This window comes from Ahaetulla prasina, chromosome 6, assembly GCF_028640845.1.
Source record: "Ahaetulla prasina isolate Xishuangbanna chromosome 6, ASM2864084v1, whole genome shotgun sequence".
Classification (NCBI taxonomy): Eukaryota; Metazoa; Chordata; class Lepidosauria; order Squamata; family Colubridae; genus Ahaetulla; species Ahaetulla prasina.
This window is the reverse complement of record NC_080544.1, coordinates 7,015,130-7,037,238: the sequence shown is the minus strand read 5'-3', so window position 1 is coordinate 7,037,238 and position 22,109 is coordinate 7,015,130. Positions and strand designations below refer to the sequence as shown.

Sequence of the window (22,109 nt, the reverse complement as noted above, 5' to 3'; positions counted from 1 at the left end):
TCACAGACTCAAACTGCAGAGAGACGAACCTCCTGTGAGTGGAAACCTAAATTTCCTTGCAGCCCCCACTCTACCTCCCAGCCAGGGCTCCTTGTTGCTCTGCGGTGGATTCAGCTGAGAGTCCTCCATCACTTACAGGAGCCGCGAAACAAGATTTTGGGGCTTGCGTGTGCAAACGCTCGGTATTCCTACTAAGTGGACCAAGACAATCTGTGTAAAGTAGTAAATACATATAGAACGTGCAAAATACTCCATAGATTTATCTAATGCATTTAATTATAGAATTCTTTTTTTCTTTTCTTGGACTTGAAAAACAACTAAGCCAAACAAACCTTAATACAACATCTCTATCCACTCCTATTCTTTAATTTGCAAAGACGTAGCTACCTATCTGGAGATATTTTTGGTGCCTGAATGGTAGTTAAATTATGTTCATTTGTTACAGATTGTGTGAGTATATGTGTGTGTCCATGTGCTGCTTTCAGATAAATTGCTTTTAAGAGGTTAATAAAAGCATTAGCGGAGCAGCCTGCAATTCTCTCTGAAAGAACTAAGGAAATTAAATTTTATACATAAACACAAAAAGAGACAGATAGTAACATTTTTTATTAAATATTACAGTGGATCAAAAAGTACAAAATATCTTCTGCCTGCTATGTGTTTGGGAAACTATTGGCACATAATACAGTATCAAAAGCATTAATACATACAATTTGGCAAACATACAAAAATTGGAGTGTTTATACTTGGCTCAGCTTTTATTTCTTTCTGGTAGTGTTAAATTTAATCAATGCGAAAGGTTACTCAATAACCCTTTTATTTTTTTGAAAAATGAGGAACTCTGTGATATTTATTATTGGGCCATTTTTTTCTATTTACAGATAATCACCTTATCAGGCATATAACCTACAGTAACATAAATGACAAAAATGTGTACACTATGTACAAACAAAAGAATGCTTAAAACAAGGTATGAACAACCTGTAGATTATGCTGCCTTTAGGTCATATTTATAATATTGGGGAGGAGGAAATACATGTAAAATATCAAATATATTTACAGCAAACATCAGCTAACTGCTCAAGATAAGCTTTAGTTCTACAGGCCTCATGTTTTAGACATATTTTTCCCCATTCTAAATGATACAAATCATGAACAGGGGCAAATTTGACCATCCCTATTGTAATGTGTTCTGGCCAGATCTACTTAAGATTGAAGAAAAATAGATTGTGCATGCTCTTAAAATTACTTGGGAGAAATGTCTCAGAACATTGAAGGCAGTGGTGGGATTCAATTTTTTTTTACTACCAGTTCTGTGGGCGTGGCTTGGTGGGCGTGGCATGGCTTGGTGGGCATGGCAGGGGAAGGTTAGTGCAAAATCCCCATTTCCTCCCGATCAGCTGGGACTCGGAAGGCAGAGAATAAATGGGGGCGGGGCCATTCAGAGGTGGTATTTACTGGTTCTGTAAACTACACAAAATTTCCGCTACCGGTTCCCCAGAACTAGTCAGAACCTGTTGAAACCCACCTCTGACTGAAGGTGCACATTAAAGATGCAGCTGCTTCAATGGGTCAACACAAGAAAGCAGCCGTATTTTCCAAGTTCATGTGGAAACATGAAAAAAACAGGTTCTCTTTTGAAAAGGTGGGAAGGTCCCGGAGGAGCAGCCATTTCTTCCACATCCTTTTGAAGTTAAAGGATGTCCCCACACATTGAGGCAAAGCTCACCCATCCAGCCTTGGAGACAAAGGGAAACAAGCAAGGCCAGGCATGGCAGACCCCAGTAACCACCCCCTGCCAGGGAAGGGATTGCGACCCACAGCCAGATCTTCCCCTGAAGGTCAGGGGGTGCCCTCACCCAGGGGCATTCATACCAAAATCTCTAGAGCTGCTCTGGAATCCTGTTGCCCAGCTAGATGCCAAGGTGACTTTTGGGTGGGACGGAGGTGACTCCAAGAGCAGGAATGTTCCTCTGACAAGGGGTGCTTGGCCTGCCCGGCGTCTTTCATTCATGCAGTGCTTCAACAAGCCAAGAGACGTATGGGTTTTATTTGGGAGCTTTATTAAAATGGCCAACTGCTCTCTGTTCTAATTATTACCATAAGCATCCAACTGCAAAATGCCTTGCCTAGTATAGTGCCTTTAGGTTTTAACAGGATGTTATATGAAAAGCATTTTTCTTTGTCTTTGATCTTACCAGCTTTCAAAAATCTTTAAATCCCGAGCAGAGTGGACTGGAATTGCAACACTTCTGGGAAGCAAAGTCCACTCGAGAGATTTCTTCCTTTCTGCTGCCAATTAGATTTTGCTCATTCTCTTGCCTGTCTACTAGTAACAATGGCTTGATTGCACAAAGAAAAACTTGCGCAATTTTATTCAGTCACAAGGCCTCTTGAACTCCAACAAAGCCCCATTTAAGACACAAAAAGTGGTTATCTGCCAGTAGAAAATTTAAGACTTAATAGAAATTGAACCTTAAAACAAAGAAGAGGAGGAGGGCTTCCTGCTCCCCACAAGGGAGCCTGTCATGCCATCGCTACTTCCCATTTGCCCTCGAAACGGCCAAGATAGCGTGAGTTTTCTGACAATAAATGCATTTTTCTTCTGAACCAAAGAGGGAAATAACTCTCCACCAAGGTGCCTGAAAACAGTCTGAATCAGGGGTCTCCAACCTTGGTCCCTTTAAGACTTGTGGACTTCAACTCCCAGAGTTCCTCAGCCAGCTTTGCTGGCTGAGGGACTCTGGGAGTTGAAGTCCACAAGTCTTAAAGGGACCAAGGTTGGAGACCTCTATTGTGAATGGTCCCACCTGGCCCTGGCAGAGAAGAGCAGCTATCTCTGCCCTCAAAGCATTAGGCAGGCTATGGGACTGCAAGGAGAGATGGTCGTGGCTGATAGTCTCCCCTTGCCAGCAAAACAGGGCCGCCTGAGGGACAAAGAGGCGCCTCCAAGCAGCCACTCTGAAAATTATCCCGATTCCAAAACCAGCCGCAGCTCCTCCGACTCCCCAGCCTGGCCAGCCACCTGCCTCCCCACCTTGAGTGGGGATTACTCGGGGTTAGTGCAAACGAGCAAGCCTTTTGACTGGGCTGAAGGTGGTCTTTGCATTCACTACTCAGCCAATAGGAAAACCAACCTCCTCCGCTCAAACCCATCCCAGCCGAGGTATGTGCTAGGTTCTACAAGCCTGCTTATGCACCGTCAGTTAGTATAATTATGCGCAAGAACATAAAAGCATTTAACTGAAGATAACAATAGCTGTCTATAACTGTGTTTCCCCCACCAATATATATATATTAAGTAGCTTACATTATATATCGCGTTAGGCTTTGAATCACAGTCAGTTTTAATATAGGATGTAGGGCATGCAGGCGAGTTGCATTTTAAGTAATTTCCACTAGATCCCGTTGGTTGGATGATTTACTGCACTGGAACACTGGGGCAGATTCGGATCCTGGCATTGCTGGGGGTTTCCTTCAACCACGGCCTTTCTGCACAGACGTCCAGGGCAAAGGCCAAGAAGCCACAGATTTTGGGATGGGGAAAGAGCATCGGCAGCCCCTTGGAGGGGTCAAATTTGCCCTCCTGCCTGGAGGCTCAGAGCTGCTGCTGCGTAACTGGGCTCAGCTGCTCTTCGGAAGAAGCGATGCCGGCCTGGAACTTCTTGTCCGGCTCTAGGCAAGTGAGATATGAGTCTCTTTCGGCCACACTGAAGTTCCCAAGAGGGTGAGTTGGGAACATTCCTTAGCCTGCAAGGCGAGTTCTGCCCCAGCCCTTGGGATCCCAATCTCGGACGGAAACCTCCCGCAACAGCTGGAGTGAGGCTGGATGGGGTCCGGAGGAGGCTCTTCTGCTGCCCGAGTCAGGAGGGCTGCCACAAAATCCCCCCTCTTTGACCCTGACCTGAACCCCCATCAAGAGCTCTTGCTCTTTCAGCCAAGGAGGAAGAACTGGCTCCTGGCAAATTTTAATACGGAACTTTGTTTCCTGGTCTAGGAGTGGATGAGAGTGGAGTTATTTTTTGGTTTTCACACTTGGCTATTCTTTTATGCAGTTCATGATTAAAAAAAAACAACAACCCATGTTTTAAAGAGGAAAATTGTTGAGATTTATGAACTTTGAGAGAAAGTATGTTAGAAATATATTGAAACAGATGTTTAAATACATTTTTGTGTGGGTGCGGTTTATTCTTTTTGTTCTGTTTTATCACAGTTGAATGCTGAAATGGGATGGAGGAGACTCAGGAACAGCATAGGGGAAGCGGCACACAGTGAGACAGGCTAGACACAGATGGAGCCATCCATGCTCCCCCCTCCCCATCGGATGTGGCTGCCTTCCAAGGGTTCAGAGGTGTGCTGGGAGCTCTGCAGGAGGAGTAGGGACAGATAGGATGGAGGCGCACCTGAGGCGAAGCACAGGTGGGTCATAAAATGAGGGGCTCTGCCAAAGCCTCACTCAACTTGCGCAGACTCTGGAAGGCATCCTAATCAGGAAGAGGTAGTCCAAGATGCTCCCTGGCCTGGCTCAGTGGAATAACGGGGGTCTTCGAAGTTTTTTACATTGCCCTGCCTTTATGACTGCTAGAGAGCCAAGGTTTAAAGTACTTTGGGGGAATCTGGCCGAGATCAACCAACCAAGAATTCAAGCAATGAATGGCTAGACTAGCTCTTGGACAACCCTTCCTTGAATCTGCTTTGAAGAAGCCAGATCGACCAGGCTCTCTTTTCAAGGGATTCCCTTGGGTGGCAGGATCCCAAACATCATTGCCTAAAATGTTCTCCCTTTCTTCTAATGCAGCGGTTCTCAACCTGTGGGTCGGGACCCTGTTGGGGGTCGAATGACGATTTGCCAGGGGTCGCCTAAGACCATCGGAAATATGGGAAGTATACTTGCGAGTCGAAGATTCACGCTCCAATGGTTGACTCCACAAGCCAGCTGCAGGCTCTTCAAATCGCTAGCCGAATTCGGCTTCAGGCGCGATGAGTTAAAAAAGAGAGAAATCTTTGCTCTGATGTCTCCCTCTCAAGCCAGCTGCAATCACTCCCAATCGCTAGCCTAATCTGGCTTCAGGTGCGATAAACTTAATAGGGGAGGAGTCTCCGCTTTAATGCCTCCGTCCTCAAGGCAGTCGCAAGCAGTTCAGATCGCTAGCCAATACGGCTTCAGGGCGCGATAAATTCAAAATGAAAATAATTTTACGGTTGGGGTCGCCACATCGTGGGGAATTGCATTAAAGGGGTCGCAGCACTGTAAAGGTTGAGAACCACTGCTCTAATGGCTGTGACTGAAGTTCTCAACAGAGCTTTGCAACCCCTGCGGAAACTTGTCATCTACGGATGGTGCATGGGAGGCTGCCTTTGGGAATGCAGGACAGTCGGGCAGTCTGTAGGAGATTGAGCACTGCAGTTGGTAACCAACAGGCCGGCCTTGAAACAGGAAAGCTGCACTCGGCTGCGAGCAGGAAGTTGCTCCAAAGGGTTGAGGCAGGACCCAGCAACCTCAGGCTGGGGGGGTGGGGGGGATTGGGACTTTTTGATCACAGTTGGCTTCTGTCCCATGAAAGTGGGTGTAACCCCCTCCCCAAAAGCTGCCTTCAAAATATAAGCAGAGGAGGAAAGGCAGAGAGAGAGAGAGAGAGAGAGAGAGAGAGAGAGAGAAATGCAAAGTTTAAAAAGCCCTTAATATCCAGAGCCTCCTTTTTTGCACTAAAAAAAAACAAAAGGAAAAGGAAAAAAAGTGGCAAATAAAAAGGAGCTGTTTAATTTTTGTTTCTTTAAAAAAAAACAGCACATGATACGCGGAAAATAAGAACTTACATAAATTATACAAATGAACTTGACACGGGTCATTCTTGTTTCTGAAGCAGATATGTACAGTCTATTTTGTGTTTACTTTTTCTGTTCTGATAGTGTTAAGATGAAAGTTGACACAGTTTTTCTATACATTGCATTGATTTGAACTCTGAAATGGTACCCAAAGAAGCAACCTCCCAGGTGGCGTTTCCTGCCTTCCGGATTTATCTGAAAGGCTTCAAGGCTGCTGCCTGGGGGTGGGGGGTGGGGCAAACCGAGAGGGCCCTTCCTCTGCATTGGGGCCCAGGCACCCCTGAGCCTCGGCTGCCAGGAAACCCTAACTTCCTGCAGCCCTCTGTGCAGCAGGAGGCAAACCAGCGTGAAGGCTCGGAGGACGCCCAGCAGTCTGGACTCAAGCTCAGCTAAGCGGGAGCCGCGTCTCAGTCAGACCCAAAGCGCTCAGCAGGGAGGAGCAAAACCGCTTATTGGTTATCACAAATATTGATATACTTGTTTGCAAGACAGGATTGCGGGCTGAAGGAATGTCATTTGCGGGATGCCGTTTTCCAGGAGCATTTACAACTTTGTGCTCGGGTGTACAGAGGAGAGCTGGGAGGGGGGGAAAGCAGGCTGGGGGTTCAGAGCCGCCAAAGGATAAACGCTGTTGTGCAAAAGGTCCCCGTAGGAGCTGCCCACAGGGGACGCTGCCGCCAAGTGCCGGTAAAGCTGCTGAGAGCTGCCTGGGGAGGTGAGGAACTGTCTGTGCACCATGAAGGAGTGGAGCGCGAATGGCTGCACCAGGGGGGAGAGGGCGGCCTGGTTTTTCAAGTACTGCAGGGGGTGGGAATAGCCGGTTGCGGGCATGCGGCTGCCCAGGCCGCTGCACAGGGTCCCTGGGTACAAGCTTGTGAAGATGGGGCTGGAGAGGGGGAATTTGTGGCCCTCCAGCGCCCCGCCTGGGGGTGGGCCATGCACTGGCTTGCTGCCCTCCACGTCCAGCTCTTTGGAAGGGGCTTCCTTTGGTAAGCGCAAGGGCGAGACCGCTCGGACCTTCTTCTCCAAAAGGCCTTTGTCCAGGTCTTCCAGGCTGCGCTTCAGAGGGCGAGCTGCCCCGATGCCCGGAGCCATGGTTTTGTGGCTCAGGACTGGGTGTACCATCCCGTCCAGCTTTCTCGGGGCTGGCAGCTTGCAGGCCCTCAGGAGGGGCTCCCCCTGTTTCTTTGGGGCGGAGACCGTCATTGGGGAGACCCGACAAGCCTTTGGATTGCCATCCACACTTAGAGGCTGGCCAGCCAAGGAGTGGAACCGGGTGGTGCTTTTGCCCTCCTCCGCCCCCTTGGATGAACCCCGCAAGAGAGGGGCTCCCAAGATTTTTGTTGTCTGTTTGTGGCCCCCTTTGGGAAGACTCAGATCTGTGGGCTGATCATCTGAGGAGGTTTCCCGGGAGGTCTTGTTCTCTGGCTGGTGCAAAGGGGGGTGGTAGCTGAGCAGTCGCCTGTCCTGAAGCTTATGGGGAGGAAACCCAGCAGCATTTTCCCCATACATGTCTCGGGGGAAGTACTTGGAGCACGGCTGGCTCCCCAGGTGCTCAGATCGCCTATAGAGGCCGTGGAGGGGAGGGGAGGCATAGAAGTCTGCCAGGAAGCCTGGCATGTGCGAGTGGTGCAGGGCCCTCCTCTCATTCATTCGCTCCTTCATGTCCTGGATTTCTGACTTTAGCGCGTAGGATTCTGCCAGGGCACTCAAATGCTGCTTGGAAAAATCGCAACATTCAGAGTCTGTTTTCTTGAGCAGGGACTCATGCCTGTAGGCATCGTGAGTGGGCCTCCTGTCCTCCGCAGTCTTGGGTTTAAAACTCTGCACGTGTTGGATGACGGATGGCCTGCTGACCGCTGCACTGTCCATCGAATGCCTGGGAGACAGCAGTCCCGGCCTGCCAGACAAGTGGTCGTCCTTGCTGCTGAACTTCTTCTTGCTGATCAATGGTGGTGGGGAGCCATAGGGGTAGTTGCCGCAGGACAGGGCTGCCCCACTCACCTGGGAGAGGAGCTTCTTTTTTGCCAGAGGGGACATGATACCTGGGTTGCCCTTGGAGTAGAGTAATGGGGTGGAACCAAACCCGGGATCCCCATTGAAGGGACTCGGGAGGTCCTTCTCCTTGAACATGTCGAAGTTCTGCACCACCAGCACTTTGGGGCTCTGCTTCAGGGCGCTGTGGATGTCCTCGCTGCCCAACTGATCCACTTTCACCGTGCAGTTGGCAATGTAATCCGCCATCTCTGGGATTTTATCGTCTTCCATCTCGTTCTGACTTGGGAGGGGCAGCTGGAGGCTGGGGAAGTTGCTGAATGGAATTGACTGGGCCGCCTCCTCGAGGCCATCTGCAAAACATGACACCCCGCAGAGTTCCTGCTTGGACTCCTCCTGCAGCTCCTCCAGTGGTGGGCTTCTGATCATGGCTTCAGGGGAGACCAGAGACACGTCGGCCAGAGGCTCCTCCTCCTCTTCCAGGAAGGCCCCTCTTGGGGCCGTCGGAGGGGAGAGCTGAGACCCTTCGGCCGAGAGCTTCATGGCTTCTGCTGCAGTCAGGTCCGATAAGCTTTTCTGCAATGAGCCTTCCTCGTTCTGCTCTTTGGCCGATGAACCCTAGTAAAAGATTTGGAGAGGAAACTGTGAGAAAACACCACCAAGACAAGCATCTTATCTGCTGGCAAGGCCAAGTTCTCTCTCTGTAAACAAAGCCCTTGGCCCTTGCGCTGAAGCCTGCAGGATTTTCTAGTGGCCTCCACAAGAGTTTTCCACCTGGGGAGGAATTAGGACTCTCTTCTATCCCACCACAAGGAGCAGGCGAAGCTGTGTTCCTGATCTGCATCTTCAGTGTTGCATGGAGACCCAGCAACCTTCATGGAAGGCCCACCCGTCAATTAAGGGATGGGGTCTGCTACTGTCTTCACGGAGCAGCCCAGGGAGACAGGACCCGAACCCAGCCCAATGGAGTCCCTTAATCTCTGTTTTAGATTTAAGCTTTCCATGCTACCCAAGGCAGCCCTTTCTAGAGTGTCTGGAAGGGGGTCAGTGTGGACCGAGGGCAGAGCTGGAGGGAAACCAGGCCAAGATGCCCAGGAGGGGCACAGAAAGCTCCCCTCCCCCTTCTGAGCAGAGCTGTCTTGGGCTTTCCCTATGGTGAGTGTTCCTTCAGACCCTTTTGCTAAGAATCTCCCCCTTCAGTTTCCTCGGTCCATCCATTTACACAGAGAGTGAAGCTGAGGCCATTGCTGTGCTTCACCTGAGGAGCAGCTGTCTGACAATCCTGCAAAATCACCTTCCTTCCCCAGCAGTCTTTAGGCCAGGGGTCTCCAACCTTGGTCCCTTTAAGACTTGTGGACTCTGGGAGTTGAAGTCCACAAGTCTTAAAGAGACCAAGGTTGGAGACCCCTGCTTTAGGCAGGAGGCCCTGACCACAGCGTGATGAGCTAAGCCAGAGGTCTTCAAACTTGGCAGCTTTAAGACTTGTGGACTTCAACTCCCAGAATTATAGAAGCATAGCTGGCTGGGGAGGAAAGCTATGGCAAATCTAGACAGCGTACTAAAAAGAGGAGACATTACCCTGCCAACAAAAGTGCGTATAGTCAAGGCTATGATTTTCCCAGTTGCAATGTATGGCTGTGAAGGTTGGACCATAAGAAAGGCTGAGCGCCAAAGAATTGAGGCCTTTGAACTCTGGTGCTGGAGAAGACTCCTGCGAGTCTCTTGGACTGCAAGGCAAACAAACCAGTCAGTCCTAGAGGAGATCAACCCTAACTGCTCTTTAGAAGGCTGGATCCTGAAGATGAAACTGAAATACTTTGGCCACCTAATGAGAAGGAAGGACTCACTGGAGAAGAGCCTAATGCTGGGAAAGATTGAGGGCAAAAGAAGAAGGGGACGGCAGAGAAGGAGGTGGCTGGATGGAGTCACTGAAGCAGTCGGCGTGAGTTTAAATGGACTCCAGAGGATGGTAGAGGATAGGAAGGCCTGGAGGAACATTGTCCATGGGGTCACGATGGGTTGGACACAACTTCGCAACTAACAACAAAAAGCTGGCTGGAGAATTCTGGGAGTTGAAGTCCACTAGTCTTAAAGGGACCAAGGTTGGAGACCCCTGCTTTAATCAGCTCTTGTCCCCAAAGAGAGCCACCGGGTGATCAAAATGGAGCAGTACAGATCAAAAAATGAAAAGTGTTGGGACACACAAATGGGAACAGGTAGCACTGACCTCTGCTGGGTGCTGGGGCTTTGGTGCCTCTTCTTGCTCCTTCTTGTTCTTCATGTTTTCATGTCTGATGCGCTTTGTGCCCGTCAATTTTATCTTACTCTCCACCTCCTGAGAGATGTCTGGCTTTCGAGGCTTCACCTGAGGCAACGGCTTATCTTCCTCCCCTTTAATGTATCTTTCATAGGGCAGGATTAATCTGAAGAACAAACCATCAGTCAGTTATGGAGATTCTCACCCTTGGGAAGAAACCTGTCCTAGTAACGGAAGCGTCCAGGAAAAGCGCCAGGACATCCTTTGGGGCGGCCGGGAGGACGCAAACCTGCAGCTGCTTTGGGCAGGGAAGGATCTCCAGCTTGCAGGTCCAGGGTGGGGTCACCACGAGCAATAGGAGGGGTCCTCCATGTGGCATTAGGGTAGCCAAGGTAGCCATTTCCATTCCAAATTCCCCCCCATCTCTCCCCCCGCCACGGACTCCTCTTTGTCCTGCTCAAAAGGGAACCTGGTTTTAGGGTTTTGCTTTGAATATCTGCTTGCTTTGCTTTAAATGAGCATCTCTCCTTTGGTTACATCCTGGATTTCTAAGTCATCAAAGAGATTTTCCTTTTAAAGAACCCTTTGATTCCATCGTAGTCCACAGTTTTTGGTAGGCATTAAACAATTCTAAGGGGGAATCCTTAGCAAAGGGGATGGTTTTAAAAACTTGGAAATGGCATTCACCCAAACGTGATTGTGTGTATGTGTATCCATTCTGTTGCTCCCAATCAGCTGTACACTCACTAGAAGAAAGTCTTAGTACGTTAGGTAAAGGTAAAGGTTCCCCTCGCACATACATGCTAGTCGTTGCCGACTCTAGGGGGCGGTGCTCATCTCCGTTTCAAAGCTGAAGAGCCAACACTGTCCGAAGACGTCTCCGTGGTCATGTGGCCGGCATGACTCAACGTCAAAGACGCATGGAACGCTGTTACCTTCCCACCAAAGGTGGTCCCTATTTTTTCTACTTGCGTTTTTTTTTTAAGGGCAAATTTTTTTTATTTTCCATAATAGTTCCCACAATTTAACCAGTGTACAATACAATCACTTATACAACAATCGATCCTATACTCAAATTATGCTCAATCCGGGCTGCTCGACCGCCACTCCCTCCCTTAATCCTTTCTACCCTTCTCATCCTTCTTCAACTTTCCCCACCATCCTTCTCCTCGCTTTCCTACTTCCTCACTTCTCACTACCATCCTTTCTAATCCTCTATCTTCTCCTCCTTCTTCTCCTCCTATCCTTTCTTCTCCCTCCCTTCTTTCCTACCTACCTACCTACCTACCTACCTACCTACCTACCTACCTACTTTCTTCCTTCTTTACTCCTCTTTCCTTACCCTTTCCCTTCGGGAGTGGTTACCGAGCAGCCCCGACTTTACACCATTCCAACTTGTTTAATTCTACCATTATTTCTGTACAATGGCAATCAATCAATTTATAATCTTCCCCTTCCCCCTCCCCCATTTCCCCCCCTCCCCCCCCCCCGAGACTTCCCAGAACAGAATACAGCGTATTGTAACTAACAAACATAATCTAAAATATAACATAGAACATATTCCATTTCACACCATCACACCATCTACTTCCATTTTTATATGCTTTGGAAATTGCTAGGTTGGCAGAAGCTGGGACAAGTAACGGGAGCTCACCCCGTTACACGGCAGCACTAGGGATTTGAACCGCCGAGCTGCCGATCTTTCGATCGACAAGCTCAACGTCCTAGCCCCTGAGCCACCGCTTCCCTTAGTACGTTACTAGAGTGTTATATCTGGGGGAGAGATTTTGGATCTCTTTTGAACTCTGGTTCAAAAAATCAAAATGAGATTTTGAGTTGGATCAAATCAGCCCTTAGCAAACAAGCTACTTATTTTCCTGAACTTTGACCCTTTAAGTTAACTGAATTAAGCTTTTATTTATAATGCCATTTGGGGTCACCAGATAAAGTTGGTCTACGCACCCACAAGACTTCCCCAACCTGGACCCCCACCTGTAAAAATTGGGGCACTGAATTTTTTGCATCAGCAGAGGAGATATTTGTGTTCTAGGAAACTGAGGCAGGCTGAGGGGATGCAGTTGAGAGAGCTCTCTTTACCTGAGGGAAAGCACAAGAGGAGAGAGATCGGGTAGAAACCCCGAGTTTTTATTTTTAAAAAATCCCTACCTCCTGAATGGTGCCATTCTTTTTTAGAAAATAAATTTAAAATACCCTCAGTGCTATTTTTTTTCCCCCTCCCTAGTGTAGCTCTTGATTGAAAAAGGAAGAGTTCCTTTGTGCTAACGAAAGGGTTACACACACTGGCTATCTGAGTCTCAGCATCTGTGATTAAAGTTTTTATAATGCATTCAACATGATTAATGAATTACTCATGGTGGGAATATAATGGGAACTTTTATATAGCAAACATGTTTTTAAAGGCATCTGTGAAAAAAATGTACTTGGCTTTAAAAACAACATTAATCTGTTCAAATATCAGACTGTTTTAATTATAGTTTAATCTATGAATTCAAAGTAAAGAATGCTTTTGTTCGAATGCAAATTTGGCTTTTCTGGGTTGTTCCAGAATCCACTCCAGACTGCATGGCTTAGATTTAGATGTCCCAATGCAGAAAGAGCGAGAGCTGGGATTCGCTTCTTCGCAATGATAGCATTTCACATTTTAATAAAGTGCAGCATAATTGACGTTAAATATAAACCTACTTCATGCTCTATTAGAAACCAGAGTCATTAGCAGAGCTGCTCTGCCAGGGCCAAGAGAGGGGGGAGGAGGCTTTTGAGGCCAGCCTCTGCCCCCCCCCCAGCCCACCTCTCCAATGGAGGCCCAGCCCAGGGGAAAAGTCCTCTTCAGATCCCATTACAAACTGAGTTTAAACATGTTACAGCTGCTGGAACTGGGAAACGTTCCCTCTATGCAGGCTTAGCAGAATAGTAGGGACGTTGCCAAATACTTCCCGCGGTAACATTACAGCGACTGTTTATATAGTGAAACAAGGAGTAAAACAAGGCTGATGCTGGGGGGGGGGGGGGGAACGGGACTGCCCGCCCTTCCTGCTCCAGCTCTTCCTGAAGAAGCAAAGGAAAGGGCCTCCGTTGCTTGCAGAGCAATATTTATCTCTTCTCTGCCATACGTTAAATATTTAAAGAATCAGATTTAGTCAAAACACATTTTTTTGCAGCAAGATGTGTGAGCACTGCAGAAAAGATTGTTTGACTTGGGTTGCTATGGGAACATGCAGCCTCTTTGAAATCTGCATATTCGGCTGATAAAACAGCAGCCCAGCAGGAGCCCCAACCACTGCAGCCCCCTCGGGGCTCTGGATCCCCCTTCCCAGACTGATCCAGAAACCTTCCCCCCCCCCCTCCACCGCACTTTCCAATCTGGCCCAAACCCCTTCAGCCTCCTTTGCGGTCTGGTCATCACCAAGGGTGGGCTGCAGCATCGCCCCCCAACCCCGGCCAGAGAAAGACTAAAGGCCCCTTGCCTGGCCGGTCCCAGGTAGCTGGGAATTGGAGTGATTGGCAGCTCTGCAGCCCCCAGACTTTGCTAGGAAGCTCCGCTGAAAAGGAAGCCTGTGTGAATATACCTGACTGATACAACTGAGCCCCTCCATGACATCTGTAACTGATGAGGAAATTCCCAGGGCTAGAATTTCCACTGTTTAATCTCTTTTTTTCCCTCTCTCTTGAAGCCCAACAGAGTTACCACAGGATGTGCGATCTTATCATGTCATTATTAGATGCTGTTACACTACAAGCATAATCCAGTGGATGGGAGACTCAAACCTCCAGCTGCTCTCTGAGTAAAACACAACACCAACATGCACCCATACACACACACACACAGGGAGGGGGAAAGAGAGAGAGGGAGGGAGAGAAGGAGGGAGCGTGTCTGGAAGTCAAGATTGTCCAGATAGGAAGAACGCAGCTCTCTGCTTGCAAATGCAACAGGCCTGAAATTAGCAGCGTGATTAATTTCTGTGTAATTATTGTCACTCAGCAGAACCACAGCAGAAATAAGCCACAAGACAGCCGCCCCCCCCACCCAATTGGATGTATAGACGGAGGGAAGGCCGAAGGTGGACCGAGGCTGGTGGGGCTTTTCCCTCAAGGCTCCTGGGCTGCTTGCCTTGGCGGCCTCTCCCTCCACACGACTTTCTCTCCAAACTCTTTTCAGGAAAAAAACCCCGTTTTCTGCTGCCCTGCACGGCACAATCTCTCACTCCCGTTTGGGCAAGTAGGGATAAAGCAGAGGGCTTCTTCTGCCACAGAAGAATGGATCAGAGGAAGATTCTCATTTTTATGGTTTTCGGGGTGGGGTGGGGGATGTTTGGGGTGATTTGAAATAATATATTTTTGTCTGTGCGAAAGAGGAGCCCTTTGTGGGCTCCAAACCCCAGTGTAGATTTTACCAGCATGGAGAACGGTCAGAAAGATTGCTCCCATCCCAGGTCGCTCCCATCTAGATGTGTTCTTTTACCCATAACAGCATTATAAAGTACAGCTCCTATGTTTAAGTTAATAAAATGTATTATTTAAGGGATAATTGCCGTAACTAGAAAATGTAAACAGCCACACATTATAAAACAATTTTTCCATAGGTAGCAGATTTTGGAACAGCACGGGGCAATTTTTTCTCCTGCAATAATAAAAGAATAACATTTTCCAGTCCACAGTAGGGAAGCCTTTGCTATCAACTGAGCTGCTGATTAAATTCAACCACTATGAAAAGCAAGATTATCCTTTGCAAAAAATAATAATAATAATAATCATGGCAACTTCAAAAAAAATATATCCATACAAGCTGATTGAACAAACTGGAACTGCATTAATCCTCACTTAATGCAGCGATAGATGACATTTAATTGCAACAATTTCCCCCTCCCTTTAACGAATAAGGAAAAAAAAAACCCTGTGTAGCTGAATGTTGGTTTAAATAATGCAGCTTCTCGGCCTGAGTTTTTAGCTTTCAGTATCCCCTGATATAATGAAAAATTCAGCGTACGCCTCTGCAGCGGAAGTCAGAGGTCATCAAATCTATTACAGTAATGTAAGTCATCTGGCGTTCTGCCAGGCTTTTGGAAAAGAAAGGAAAGAAAGGGGAGGGGAGGGGAAGGGAAGGGAGGGGAGGGAAAGGAGGAGGGCACTTTTTCTCTCTTACCTTCTCTCAGCCTTCTCTCTTACAATGAGTTGAATAAGACAGACCAACAGACGAAACCAGGGAAATTGCAGGAATACTTAGTGTGCGTGTGTTGCTTCTTCACTGCCAACAGATCATTTTATGTTTACAAATTCTCTGGGGCTTTTCCTCACTTCCACCAAAAGCAGAAACTTCCCATTAAAAACATGGATTTCACAGCATCTTCGTTTTGATACGCGGGATTTCATAAACCACGCGGAGATGAAACCACACCCACCCACTCATGTCCTTCCTCTGGCCAACATGGTTTCTCCTTGCGTGGGAAAAGGGAACTCTTGGAAGAGGGTGTGTGAATGTGAATGGCTCTCATCCCATTGAATGCTTGTGCCACGAGACTGATCTGGAGTCAAACTCTTCCTAGCAGGGGTCTCCAACCTTGGGTCCCTTTAAGACTTGTGGACTTCAACTCCCAGAGTCTGGCTGAGGAACTCTGGGAGCTGAAGTCCATAAGTCTTAAAGGGACCAAGGTTGGAGACCCCTGCTTCATAGCATGCAGCTCTTTATGGAAACCATGAAGTCATTACCACCACCAACCCCAGCACTGGCCTGTCAGGATCCTTGGGATTCGGGCAGCATATGAGATTAAGTGACTACAGCAGCCTCAGCTCCAAAGGAGGCCAGCCAGAAACCATTTTTAAGGCTCTTTGGTAAGGGACCAATGCTGGAACCGTGCCAGGAGAGCCTGGCCTCGCAGCAGTTCCCATCAAAGGCATTTCAATAGCAGAATGAAAACTATGACCACGAAGGCCTTTGAGTCACTGGTCAGGCTTCAGCTTCATCTTGGCTTCCAAGGGTTGGGAAGACAACTATTTGAATGGCTTATTACGGCCCTCCTAGGCCAATCAGGGCTGGTGAAACAGCGGATTTGCTTCTGAGTTGCATCTAGAAGGTTCTGCCAGCGTTGGCCAACTGAGAGGGCTGAAGTTTGACATCTAAACCTCAGCCACCTGTTAAGAGTCCTTCGGGATTAGGGCGGTATAGAAATTAAATTAATAAATAAAATAAATAAATAATAAATTAATAAGACCTCTGCCGCCATAACCGGTCCCTGTAGCCTCTTGCCTCCAGGAAAAACATATAAACGCTAGAATTCAGTATAACAAATGGAAACATGATAAAGGCAGAATTTCAACTGCCTCTGGGGGTAATTATTTCTAAGAGACAAGAGATAGCCGTATGGACATAAATAATAAATCATTAATTCTCCCCATGGAAACGATCCAAACCCTTAGAAATAGGAGTAAAAAAAAAGCAAAGAAATGTAGGTGCTCATTACTAGCCATCTGCTTCCTCTAAAGCAAGGGTGTCAAAGGTTTGACCTTGGGTGGGGGAGGCGGGGCTGGCTGCGACCAGAGTGGACGTGGCCAGCTTGAGATCATTCCTGTCGGTCAGTGATGGAATTCAAATAATTTAACAACCGGTTCTCTGCCTTAATGATTTCTTCCAACAACCAGTTCAGCAAACTGCTCAGAAAGTTAACAACCGGTTCTCCCGAAGGGGCGCGAACTGGCTGAATCCCACCACTGCTGTCGGTGCCTGTGGTGGCCCAAGCACTCTGCCAGTGAAAACGGGCTCCCAAGCTCTGTTTTTGGCTGCCACGGCTCCTGCAACCCTCCGCCAGTGAAAATGGAGCTCGGGAGGGCCGCATGCGGCCCTCCCGAGCTCCATTTTCACTGGCGGAGGGTTGCAGGAGGCTGCGGCAGCCAAAATCAGAGCTTGGGAGCCCGTTTTCACTGGCAGAAGCACCATGGGCTGGTCCTTCGGTGTTTCCAGGGTGGCCCCATTGGCCAGATCGAAGGACCCTGCGGGCCGGATCCAGGCCCTGGGCCTTGAGTTTGACGCCCCTACTCTAAAGCATTCCAAAAGGACACGTCTTGTAGATATGAAACAGCAACAGATCACTCCTTCTGAACTTGTTTTGATCCTATAAAACAGAATCAATTGGGAGACACCAGTGTTTGATCATTTTCAGTCGGCTGTACATCTTCCCTAATCTAGCGCTTTTAGAGATATTGATTGCAGCAGCAGGTAGCGACTGGTCGACCTGGTTTGAGCTTGAGCTGGAAGCTAAGCAGGATCAGGTCTGTTCTGGGCTTGGATGGGAGACCATCATTTGTTCTCAGAGACTAGGGGACATTGTTTTAAACAGATTGGAAGATTCTTGGGATACGAGATGCATTCTTCCCTCACTAGATATTTAATTTTAATTTTCTTTTTTGTACTTATTGGTGAAGGGAGGAGAGAAACATAGTTTCAGACTGTTCAATAGTTCTTTTGTTAAAGCATCCATTCCTCACATAATTGAAAAGATGTTTGTTCAGTGGCTTGCTTGACGGTACAGTTATTTAAACTTAACGATAAAAGCCCTGGGGACAGAAATGTAAGTTAGAAAGCTTCTTGTTATTTATCAAAGTGGGACAAAATGCCAAGGCTTAAAATTGATCCTCCAGTTCTTGCTTGCTTGCTTCCTTGGGGAACTTCAGCCCATTCCAGAAATGGCTGGATTTTCCTGGAGACAGGCTCCTCCTGTCAGCTGGTGTCAAAGACCAACCCAGTAGAACTGGAGGCATGAGGTGATCAATACTTCTGCTTTTTAACATATATATATATAAAACAACAGAGTTGGAAGGGACCTTGGAGGCCTTCTAGTCCAACCCCCTGCCCAGGCAGGAAACCCTACACCATCTCAGTCAGATGGTTATCCAACATTTTCTTAAAAATTTCCAGTGTTGGAGCATTCACAACTTCTGCAGGCAAGTCGATCCACTTATTAATTGTTCTAACTGTCAGGAAATTTCTCCTTAGTTCTACGTTGCTTCTTTCCTTGATCAGTTTCCACCCACTCTGTTCCAGTGGGACTGCCTCATGGCCTGGAACTGGTTGACCATCTCAGCCCGCTGAGCCTCTAGCCACTGGTACCTGGCCTTGCACTCCCGCAGGTCTTCCCTTTGCTTGGAAAGCCTATGCTCCTAGTCCTCATTGAGGTACTCCTGCTGAGCCTCCTTTTCGGTCAGATCCAATTTGAACTGAGCTGTTTTGCCAACTCTTTCTCGTGGTGGCTGCTTAGCTCCAGCAACTGCTTCCTGTTGGGGCCCTAAAGAGCCTGGGCGGGCGGGCAGGCAAGGAGTTGGCCACGCCCAGCCAGTCACATGACCATCTAGCCACGTCCACTCTGCCGGTCATTAGGCAGATCATATTAGTGGGTCCGCGGGATTTAAAATTATGAATTTAGTGGTCCCTGAGGTCTGAAAGGTTGGTGACCCCTGTTCTAGAGCAGGGGTGTCAAACTCGTGGCCCGCAGGCCGAATGCGTCATGTGCTGGCCCTGCTCCCGCCCAGTTTAGCGAAGGGGAAAAGAGTCCCCATACGTCACGTGACAACGCTGTGACAACGCCAGTTTGACACCCCTGTTCTAGAGACATAACTTCAAGGTCAGACAGCTGGGAAAGGCATGCGCCTCCAAACTGCCTACTCTACAACCATTCCCAGAACATTTTTTCTGAATATAATTGGACAATGAGGGATCAGCAATGGGAAGGGACAAACAGGGAAAATTTCACTGGGAAACTTTGTTACCCGAACTTCAGTTCTGGCTTTGCTATACTGTCATCCACTTGACTTTTAGTAAAGTAAACTTTTCATACTGAATGGAATCGAGGATCATTCTTACTTAAGGAACACAGTTGGAGCTGGACTGACACTGGTTGCTGTTCTTCCCGCAATCTAGGATAGAGTTCCTGCTTCACTTGTTGCAAATTTTTAGTGGCTCCTGGTCGGCTTCCCCAGAAGTTCACTTGGTGCCCAAACCCTTCACTTCTCCCGGGGTGAGAAGGATGCTGGACACTGGAAGAGGGGCAGATGGGAAGGCCTCCAGCCTGTAGTCTAAGCTCTCCCCTGCTGTTGTGCAGGGCAAGACGCCTCTTGCTGAAAGGCCACAAAATCAGTGGAAGCAGTTAAGAAAGGACTGCTTTGGCTGTGCAGGGAGCCCCACGTTCTCCCTCCTGTCTGCAGATCCCGATCCAAATATTTGTTGTTGTTGCTCGTTGCGAAGTCGTGTCCGACCCATTGTGACCCCATGGACAATGTTCCTCCAGGTCTTCCTGTCCTCTACCATCCTATGGAGTCCATTTAAACTCATGCCTACTGCTTCAGTGACTCCATCCAGCCACCTCGTTCTCTGTCGTCCCCTTCTTCTTTTGCCCTCAATCTTTCCCAGCATCAGGCTCTTCTCCAGTGAGTCTTTCTTTCTCATTAGGTGGCCAAAGTATTTCAGTTTCCTCTTCAGGATCTGGCCTTCTAAAGAGCAGTCAGAGTTAATCTCCTCTAGGACTGACTGGTTTGTTCGCCTTGCAGTCCAAGGGACTCGCAGGAATCTTCTCCAGCACCAGAGTCCCAAGGCCTCAATTCTTTGGCGCTCAGCCTTCCTTATGGTCCAACCTTCACAGCCATACATTGCAACTGGGAAAACCATAGCTTTGACTATACACACTTTTGTTGGCAAGGTGATGTCTCTGCTTTTTAGTATGCTGTCTAGATTTGCCATAGCTTTCCTCCCCAGGAGCAAATATCCAAATATTTAGGATGCTTTAAATATGAACCCCGATAACCAGCCCTGGGGCTTATTCCAGGAAGCAGGCAAAGGAAATAGTCTCCCTTGAGTGAGTAACATTCCCAGATGCCAAAGATCCACAGAATGCTAGCGGAGAGGAGCTACCAGGTGGGATGGCAGCATTATGCAATAGGATTATGCGGCCGGAAATAAATTTGCCATGGTGCAAAGGAAGGCCTTATCTAGTTAAGAATAGAAATATTCAGATAAGAGAAGGAATTTACAAGCCACTGAGATAGATGCAAACAAACTGAGGTTGGGCTTGCATCCTGCAGTCCTAAATCGTAATACAATTGAGGTATTTTTCCTTTAGCATGTTCTGTCACCCAGCCCAACAGGACTTATCCAACATGAGCATGTGGGGTACATCTCTCCAGGCAGAGTAGATGCACAGACCGAACCTTAAAACCACAAATGGGGGAAACCTATGCAAAGAAGCTGATTCTTCCCCTTGGTCCTCCCAGGAATACAGAGAGGAACCTGTGCGGGACAGCTTGGCCTGGCCCAGGGATCTCCAACCTTGGTCCCTTTAAGACTTGTGGACTTCAACTCCCAGAGTCTGGGAGTTTGAAGTCCACAAGTCTTAAAGGGACCAAGGTTGGAGCCCCCTGCTTTGCTGGCTGAGGGATTCTGGGAGTTGAAATCCACAAGTCTTAAAGGGACCAAGGTTGGAGCCCCCTGCTTTGCTGGCTGAGGGACTCTGGGAGTTGAAGTCCGCAAGTCTTAAAGGGACCAAGGTTGGAGACCCCTGCTTTGCTGGCTGAGGGACTCTGGGAGTTGAAGTCCACAAGTCTTAAAGGGACCAAGGTTGGAGCCCCCTGCTTTGCTGGCTGAGGGACTCTGGGAGTTGGTCCACAAGTCTTAAAGGGACCAAGGTTGGAGACCCCTGGCCTGGCCAACCCCAATAAGTCCCGGTGGAGAAGAGAAACAAAACACCACACTTTCTCTTCTCTTGGGTTTTAAGGTTATATCATGAACGTCACTTGAAATTTCCCTCAGAATTCCAAAAGGCATCAAGCAATTGAGGTCTGAGGTCTGCAAATCAACACACTTGGTTTTAAACATCAATTTCAGTATTTCAGATTTGACAGATGGCATTTGACAGTTTTCATAAGTTGGCATGCAATGGCACTTAGGATTTGACAAGATGGATAACTGGAGTGCAATAGTATTTAATATTTTTGTTTTACTGCGATGAACTGCTGTTTGACAGGATTTGAGAGCCGGCGTGTGACAGCATCTAGCATCTGCTGCTATTATTATTATAGTTGGTCACACAGTCATCCAGATGTCCAGACTGGACTTGGCATTTCTGTCCAACTCTCGGGTTCTTCCCAAGAACCTGAGAGAGGCAAGAGGCAGATGTTTGATGGTCTTAAAGGTGTCATCACAGGATATACGGTAAGTTTTTCTGGGTAAAGCTTGCCTTCCGCAATTGACTGATAGTGATTTTGTCAATGCTATTGATGTTCCTACTGATTTCATTTATTAAGTTTGCCATGAGATGCCAATAAATGCTAAGCACTTAAACCAAATGCAGTGAGATTTCATGGACAAATGTGCCTATTACAAATGAGAAAGGCAAAATGAGCCACGCCAAATAGCTAAAAAGTTCAGCTCTACTTGTTTCTTTCCATCAAAACTTCTGGATATCATTCCCACCTTTCATCCTAGACGGTGGAGGGGGAAAAGGATGGATGAACAGATGGCAAATCACATGCTGTCCTGCCAGGCCCCCTTCAATGCAAAGAGGTGCATCCGGGGATGAAATGCTACCGGTTTGGACCGGTTCAGGCGAACCGGTAGTAAAAAAAATGCTACTGGTTCGGGTGGAATCGGAATTTCTGACGATCAGCTGTGCTGTGCGATTTATCCTGCTTTCTAGCGAATCTAAATCGTGTGGCACAGCTGTTCCCCCCACTCGCTGTTCTACGTACCTTTGCAGACTCAGAAAAGGCTTCTTAATCCTCCTTTTTCAGTGCTGCATGTAGTGCCTGTGTTGCGCCTGCATGCAAAGCATGCGTTTGGTGTGCACTGGCCATGTGCATGCAAAGTGAACTGGTAGTGAAGTGAACTGGTAGCAGACTTCAGAGCATTTCACCCCAGGTGCATCTACTCAATAACAAATCCTTTGGGGTTTCTCTGGATACACACACACACACATTGCAGCAAGGACAAACCAAATCAGACATGTATTAAGTCTAATGAATGAGTTTGGTAGCG

At 47.9% G+C, this 22,109-nt stretch overlaps 1 protein-coding gene across 3 annotated transcripts in view; it reads right to left on the bottom strand.

The window, feature by feature from the left end:
• Positions 1–589: 589 nt before the first annotated feature.
• The window catches only part of ARID5B (AT-rich interaction domain 5B), a 169,601-nt gene continuing 148,081 nt past the window's right edge, over positions 590–22,109 (bottom strand). For 2 of the 3 annotated variants that reach the window (XM_058189220.1, XM_058189219.1), the window contains 2 exons: positions 10,049–10,244; positions 590–8,439 (listed from right to left, as the gene is read on the bottom strand). In XM_058189220.1, coding sequence (XP_058045203.1) covers positions 6,370–8,439; positions 10,049–10,244 — 2,266 coding nt within the window. In that variant the 3' untranslated portion in view covers positions 590–6,369. The remainder of the gene's footprint in view (positions 8,440–10,048; positions 10,245–22,109) is intronic. The other variant, XR_009155830.1, reaches the window with a different exon arrangement.